General features: G+C 37.8%; 1 protein-coding gene across 1 annotated transcript in view; it reads left to right on the top strand.

Annotated features, from left to right (window-relative positions):
• LOC108664698 (uncharacterized protein DDB_G0283697) overlaps positions 1-5,964 on the top strand; it is a 21,723-nt gene extending 15,759 nt beyond the window's left edge. The window contains exons 10-11 of the mRNA XM_018151362.2: positions 1,688-3,443; positions 3,852-5,964. Of these exons, the coding sequence (XP_018006851.1) occupies positions 1,688-3,443; positions 3,852-4,081 (1,986 nt within the window). The 3' untranslated portion in view covers positions 4,082-5,964. The remainder of the gene's footprint in view (positions 1-1,687; positions 3,444-3,851) is intronic.
• The last annotated feature ends 2,384 nt before the right edge of the window (positions 5,965-8,348 follow it).

Raw genomic sequence — 8,348 nt, 5'->3', positions numbered from 1 at the left:
GTGGCATGCATTGTCTCTCTTTGGATCTCAATATTTTCCCACTAGATGGCCAAGACCTAGTGTTTTTGCAGTATTTCGACACGCAAATGTATGACGTCACCATTTCAACCATCAATGAACGCATGGAACTAAAACAAAGCTTAATATAAAGGAAAAGCTTGAGAGGTGACAGAATTACCTACAATGTCGGAATATGCCGCGTTTACCCTATTTTAGAATCAGTTCATTTTTAATTTTGTCATTTATTCAAGATCTAAACCAATTTTTTATGTATGATGATGCTGGTATCCATGATACTTTACTATTACAGTGGCAAGTGGTAACTGGTCTACTTATAGGACTCAGAAATGAACTTGAGGGAGAGTCTAAAAAACTCTCTGCTTTGCCACTATGCGGCAAATTGCCAAGATTGGAGCAGAGAGGCGCAGGTCTGAACTTCTGAAGTTCTGAACCCAGCTCTGTGCACCAGTTTGATTTCTGGTAAGAATTGGCAAATTGCAAGGAGGCTGGACAGTTAAGCACAGCACAGCAGAATTGGAGCAGCCATGGTCAGGAAGATGTGCCAGGTGCGCGGGAATTTATTTTGTCATTTTAACGACCTGTGCGGTGCGCCGTACTACGTTGTTAAAAAAGTGTGCCGTGCGCCATACTTTAGAAAGCTAGAATAGTTCTACTATTTTAGTCGACAATATACGCGAGTATATTGACTACGCGAGTCGAACTGACAATAATAAAATGTAAGACATGTCCGGGTTACTTCTGACTCTTCCGGTTGTCCGCCTTGTCAGACACGGAACGTACGGTAATCATAAACTGCTGCTGTTATACATATGAAATGTAAACAGACGGTGTTCAGTGTTGCCATATGACTTTGGAGAAAATTTCTTCTAAAATAAAGATGGCCGGGATTGCGCGAACACGTGCGCGAAGATAATCAATTTTCATTACATTGCGCCAACTGTGCCCAGCAATAGCTTAAAAAAAGTGAAAATGCGCGGGAAAATTCACCGAAAACATACATCATCCTGAGTGTGATGGAGCAGTAAGTTGTGAGTTTGAGAGTTGAGAGTCCAGGATGGAATTAATTTTGAAGGTTCATATATTATTTTGATCCACCTAGACCACTTTTTTTGACCCAACAATGTTACTTGAGGCAAAAAATGAACTTCCTTAAGGCTTAAAACATGTACGCTAACTTGCTCAGTTTCTATAAAGTACCTAATAACTTGCAAGTTGTATGCCTGCACCTTTCACTGAACAATTAAAACTAGACTTATAAAAAGTATTAGGTAAGCCTCTTGCCAGCGAGAAACTTTCCAAGGTAAGCCTCTTGCCAGCGAGAAACTTTCCAAGGTAAGCCTCTTGCCAGCAAGAAACTTTCCAACGTAAGCCTCTTGCCAGCAAGAAACTTTCAAATGTAAGCCTCTTGCCAGCGAGAAACTTTTCAAGGTAAGCTTCTAGCCTGCAAGGAACTTCTTTAGGTGAGGCTGTTGTTTCTTATTTTAGTTGGAATGAGTCCAAAAAGTAAATATTTGCTGTGTCTTTTTATAAAAAAAATTCATTTTGAAACTACGAGCTGTGTGTGACTGATGCTGAGTACATTTCTCTTTTACAGTGTGATAAATGTCTGAAAGTGAGGGTCTTCTTATTATCTTGATAGTTTGGGCTTATAAAATTTATTTTACAGGTTTTCCAAGAGTTTGTAGATAAGGAGACAGAGATGCGTGAGGTCTCAGACTTGAAGGCAGATTCAAAGAAAACAAGTACAGACGACGAAACCACTGGTCACGAGAGTCGGCTAGATGGCGATGAGGCAATTAACGAAGAAGCTCCAACATCTTTACAAAAATTTAGCGATACAAATAAGCAAGATAACGAGGGGCGGCGCGACTCTGGCTCTCAACGTAAAGGTGTATCGTCAAGTGATCAACCTGAAAATGATGCTTTTGATACCGTAAACGACGACGACAGTGAAAGTCCGTTCTCGCCAATTGTCCAGCAGGAACTTGTATTTGATGATGGCGGCCAGAACGATGATGATGATGAAAGTGACGATAACGAAGAAAATCATATGAACGTTGAGGAAGACGATGATGATGATGATGATGATGAGGAAGATGATGTAGATTCTTTGTCTTTGCCTGACATTGAGCATCAATCAGACGACGATAGCAGTTCAAATGAAGCTCCATCCATGAAGGAGCACAGAGTCGAAAATGCTCTACAACAAAGGCAAAATAAGTCTATAGAAATACCTGTTGTAGTTTCTGAAATGTTGAATGATCGTGTGGAAAAAATGGGGGATGCAGCTTCTCTTAAGAGTATGAATGCTGCAAGTACTTTGGATTTGGTTGACAGCAGAAGTGATGACAAACTGGAACCATCATTCCGGAAATCTCGGGCCGAAAATTCTCTTCTCTTGGAATCGCCAGATATCATCCCTGATACAGAATTAGATAATGTTACAGAAGGAATGTTCATTTCAGCTAATGCTGGCAGAAAAACTTGCGAATCTAATGCTTTGGAAGCAACAACGTGTGGTAGACGGTCTGATACTCCAATAGAACATACTTCACCGAGTCAGAAATCTAATTCTGCGAGAAACAAATTGATTTCTCCTAAAAGCATGCAACGGCTTAAACAAAAAAATGAAAGCCTTACAGATGTTACTGATGAAAACTACATTTCAGAGCAGGAGGATTCTGGAAGTTTGCATCCAACAAAGGGACAAAATGATGCAGGAATGACCGTTGTAAACAATTATAGGTCAAGTTCGGATGTAGTCGAAGAGGTGTCTAGCAACCAAGAAGTCGAGGTAATTGAATCAACTGTTCATGGTCCGAATAGAACCCAAGACGCCTCCATTAACAAAGAGTCAACTTCACCTAATAAATTGAGGCTTACAAAAAAGCCTGGCCCTCTGTCAAAGAATTCGTCGTCTTCCTCGAGCGTTCCTAAAGGCCCCGTGCCACGAATAAAGACGGCCAAGCTCAGTCGTTTGGGTGTTACTAAGGGGCAGGCTTCCCCGGCGTCAAGCAGCTCTAGTATAGATTGTATCGACACCAACATAGAGGAGTCTGTTGTGGACGCCAGTATTAATAGTGCTAATGGTATAATGTACAATTCGAACGGTGTCCACTGTAGCAAATCGTTTGAAATAAGTACTGAAAATTGCTTAAACACTGATACACCTTCTTCCCTTGGTAAAACTAAGGATTCTAATCGTTCTGACGAATTCAAAGATAAGTCTAATTTGAGTAGTATGAACTCTTCTAGTACTTCGAGATCCCTGTCCTGTGCTTTAAGCAAGACCAAGGATGTAGGGGAACCTGCTGCCATTGAAGTTCTCGATTCCGCAGTGAAAAACGGCAATCATAACGAAAATTTTGATGTTGACTGCCAATCATTGTCGCCACAGCCGGAAGAACTGTCGTCTGAAGAAGGTAAGTCTGTAATTATCCATGAAAAAAATTACAAAACCACATTCTTGAAAAATGGTTTTGCTGTCAGTGATTTTGATTAACTCGGGGAGGTCTTCTGCCGTCTGTCTGTTCTTTATAAGTTTCTTTGTGCCACTTGTTTTCTGTAGAATATTTTCGTTGTTTGACCAACAACGAACTTTATATGCACTAAGCTAGTCTTCAATTACGTTTAAATAAACCAAAAACTCTTAGAATAAATTCAGAAAAGTTTTTCGCTTATGAGGCTGATCTATTCTATCAGCTTTTTCTGAACGCAAGATTAATAAAATTTCTGACATAATTCATTGAGTTTTCGTCTGTCATTGATAGAGTCACAGCACCAATAAGTAAGCACATAACAGTTCGATATCAACTAATTTTATCTTTCAGACGTTTTACTTGCAACAAGCCAGCATTTTGGAGACACAGACGACGACTACAACGACGTGCATGGCCTGCCAGATGCCAGATTTGACAGCGCGTCGCACAAAAGCTTAGAAGTTCTGGTGAAGGAGGAAGCCGCGGATGGCAGGAGAAGGCGCGCTGATCCTGTGCTGCTGGTGCCCAACGGACGTTACCAGCAGAGAGCGGCGTCTCCAGAACTGGTGGAGCTCGATTAGGTTCTAGTAACTAATCTTAAGGAAACATGCGCGAACTTGACCTGGACAATGCACCGATTTCAAGGCACGCTTTGACATTTTATTCTCATAGGGCTTATTTATAACACATCGAATGTTTAATTGCACGTTAGGTGAAATTCCTCCTATTTATCAGTTGATTTTAAGATACAGTTGCTGAGAAAATTGCCGATGTCCCTTCATTTTGGAATGCTAATGCCCACCTGGGTTGTTAAATGGGAACTTTTCTAAAATTGTCAAGATTTTTTTACTTCACTGAAAGTCGTAATTAAAATTAGATATAATCCTAAAATTATATATAATTAATGCGCTTGTGACCGCCGCTTAATAAATGATTCCGATGTCATAAATTCGTCAAGAACTCTGACACATTGACTACGTATTGGTACATTAACTATCACTGAGACTCTTAACTAACGTGTTTGTGCACATATTTACCGCTGAATAAGTGTTCTGGCGGCGTCTATGACGTGTTGATAGTTGCCATTCATTGGGTGATTTGGGTTAATTGTTCAGGCTTTGAATGATGATTGGTTGGCTTGTTTGTGTGGTTTCAGGTTCTGATTCTTTATATTGCAGCATTCATAACTCACTCGTGCATGGAGGGAGTGAAGCGAATACCTTGAATCTTCATCCCAATCCTCCTAATCGCAATTAAGCTATATTCGGTTGGAAATATAAGTGCAGTACGGTAGTAATGTTTTCGATAGTTACATTTTGATAGAAAATAAGGGTCTGTCCTTGGACCAGTGCGAGTCAAAAGAGCTGGTCAAAAGCGAGTTTTATAGATTTCATGTAAAAGAAATCTAGATGATAATCTATCGTATGTCTGGTAAAAAACTGGATTTGGATCAGTTTTATTCGCCCGTTCTGAGTTGTGGTATGTGTGCACCATGTCCATTTTCTTTCGACTGTACATGTTCTAGATTTTATTCTGCTTATTTATTTGTGGTAATTTATTTATAAATTTTTAGGATTCCTTCAGTGTGAGATGTATTTATACGACCATTCGTAAGTAGCTATTAAATTTTAGTGTATTCATGACCTTATGACCAATTTTTATTGGATATTTCACGTCTCTGTTAGACTGTCTGATTCGTTATAATTGAACGAATTAACCATTTCAATGTGCTATTAATGCAACTATACTGATGACAGCAACGCTAATACCACCTTGTTTTGATCTGGAATGCTTGCTGAAGAAGAGTCTGATATTCACACTTCAGAAAACTGGTGGCAATCATTTCTTTAGTTTGCTCGTTGGTTGAGCAAATTCTTGCCTATTATTTCTCTGTCAATACATAGGCTGCTGCTATCCTATTATAAGTATTTTTCTCCTAGGTATTTGCTATAATTGATGGTAAAACGTTCATAAGTTTGGTCAGAATGGTTCTAATCCTAAAGTTTGGTTTTGATGCATCTTAATCTAATATTTTAATTAGAGTTTCCTCAACAACAAGCCTCTAAGTCTAACATTCAAATGTAACGAGTTTATGTTTAGTATGAATCTGTCTAAAAACAATTTCAGGTAGTCTATTCTAAAGCCTAAAACAAGTTTATATGTGCCTGTTTTTTTTTAGCTTGAGGGATATATATGTGATGTATACGAACATATTTATGCCGCGCCTCAATATTCAGTAAATCAAATCTGTAAGTTATAATGTTAGCGCGGAAAATTTTACTTCTTATGCGTTGGATTTGGAACTGATTTATGACAGATTTTTATTTTAATGTTCCTGGAGATTTTCTTCTGACTTATTGGAGTGTGTGTGATTCATAACTTATTTTTGCTTGAATACTTCATCATAAAAATTGGACAGTTCATTGTAAAATTGTGACAAGGATGAATACACATTTATACAATTTCTTGTTTTTATTAATTTCGTCGTGATATTGTTCAACGGATAAATTTGGCAAATGAAGCTTTTCAACTGATGAAGTATTGAATTTTTCCCCTTAGTTCACGTTTCCATCTCTGTGAACAGCTTCATAGCTATTTAGGTCCTAACCACGGAGCGAGATCTATTATGAAGAGACCGTTTAATTTCTACTCATTATGCCAAAGCTATGGATGGCAATTAAAGAAAGTCGACTTACTTTTGAGTCGCGAATTAGGTCTAAAATCACGTAGAACTTTGATGAAATGTTGCGTGGATGGCTAACATGATTACATGAATTAATAGTATGAAGGAAAATGTTTACATTCCTGTGTTCTGAATCATTCTATATCGTTTATTGATTAAGAATGTTTATCCTATAACTTTATTTTTACTATCCGGGAACTTTAATTGTTAATTTGAAGCAAGTTACATATGTAATTCATTTTTTACCGTACAATCGACCCCTACTGAAGAAGCTCTCGGTTTTCTTGTATCTCTATCTGTAGCATGAATGTGTTGTATTGTATATATCAAATAATTTCATTCGGCTTGAATGAGAAAATATGTCACGGAATTCAATAAACTTCATTAGCAAACTTACCAGCACTTGAGAGAATTACGAATGCGCATTGAGGCCATAGAACGTGATCAGTGTACATTAACCGACGTAGGTGATTATTTGCGCAAGTTGCACAGAACTATTGCATCAGATTCGTTTGTTTTATCTATGTATACGTTTAATCTTTCTCATTTCACTTCTGTGCCACTACAACATGAACAATTTGTTTTCTATAGATCATATTTAACGTAATGAATTTACTCATTTTACTGAAAATTTTTAAGGAACCATCGGAGCGATTCTCGGGATTCCGAAAACTTTTGTGGGAGTGGGATTTCTGTCTTATTTTTAGTCTTGTATCCAACGCACTTCAAAATTTGATCAGTTAGTTAGCTAAGGCCAAAGATATCTGATGGACGGTGCACAAGAAGCGGTAATAATCTTTCAAACAAAAGTATCTGTAAAAGTACTTCGAATAATTCCTGAAAATCTAAGATACGGCTATAATGTACGTGTTTCTGAATGGGAGTATTGACTGGAAGGCTCTGGTCAATTGCTATATTCCTGGAAATTTCATGATTTAGGCTATGCTGCGTGCCCGAATACCAAAGGCGAAGGTCGTAGGACTCGTTGGCTTAGTGGTAAACCAGAGATTTTTAAGAATCAGTTTATTTACAATTTCCTCGTGTACGCAATATTTTAAGAGATTATTTATCATTATGCTGGTATGATTGTATCCAAGATACCTAGATATTAGGAATTAGGTAGGTAGTCTACTCATACAAATACAATAGTCAATAGTATAGCGGAACCTATACTAGTCTATAGGACTCAAAAGTCAAAACTAAACTTAAGCTTGAGCCTTGAGGAACTGAGGGAGGGCAACAAAAAATGTTTTCCTTTACCCATAGACTAGTGGCAAAGCAGAGAGTTTTTTTAGACTCCCTCAAGTTTGTTTTTGAGTCCTATAAGTAGACCAGTAAAGTATCATGGATACCAACGACAACGTTATCATACATAAGAAATTGGTTCAAATCTTAAGTAAATGAGGAAATTAAAAATGAACTGATTCTAAAAAATCTCTGGTTTGCCACTATGCCTTTACCAGTTACGCCACTTAGGCAGTTAGGCTACCACTATCATGGCCGGGCACTATGAATTATTACTATGTTTGTTTTTCATATAGAAAATTGTTCAAAAATTTAGCTATATATTTTTTGAATAATTTGGTTTGATAATATAGTCATAGCTAAGTTGCTACCTAACATATACCCAAATGTAATTTGAACAGTAATTCCTAGTCTTGAGTTGATGTGATAAGGCCCAGGGTGTTAAAGTTCAGAGTACCAAGGCAAGATTCACAGTGACAGTGGCAGAGCACAGTCTGCACAGCGCACAGATAAGTATTTTAGAATCAGTTCATTTTTAATTTTGTCATTTATTCAAGATCTAAACCATTTTTTTATGTATGCCACACTCAGGATGATGTATGTTTTCAGTGAATTTTCCCGCGCATTTTGACTTTTTTTAAGCCATTTGCTGCACACAGTTGGGCTGAGTTGGCGCAATGTAATCAAAATTGTTTCTCTTCGCGCACGTGTTCGCGCAATCCCGGCCATCAATTATACGCCGCGCAAGAGCAGTTTGTGGAGGAACAGACGTAATACTCAGTACAGTATGCCTTTAATTATCTTTCAATAATATATGATTTTTCTTAATACGGAAATTTGGTNACACCACAGCAGAGAGTATTTTATGCAGCTAATGAATTTCGCAAACTTTGCTGGAAGTGAGATTATTGAATTTTAGA

Source organism: Hyalella azteca, unplaced genomic scaffold (genome assembly GCF_000764305.2).
Source record: "Hyalella azteca isolate HAZT.00-mixed unplaced genomic scaffold, Hazt_2.0.2 contig7681, whole genome shotgun sequence".
Lineage (NCBI taxonomy): Eukaryota > Metazoa > Arthropoda > Malacostraca > Amphipoda > Hyalellidae > Hyalella > Hyalella azteca.
The sequence above is the reverse complement of the archived record's forward strand: the minus strand, read 5'-3'. Positions and strand labels throughout refer to the sequence as shown.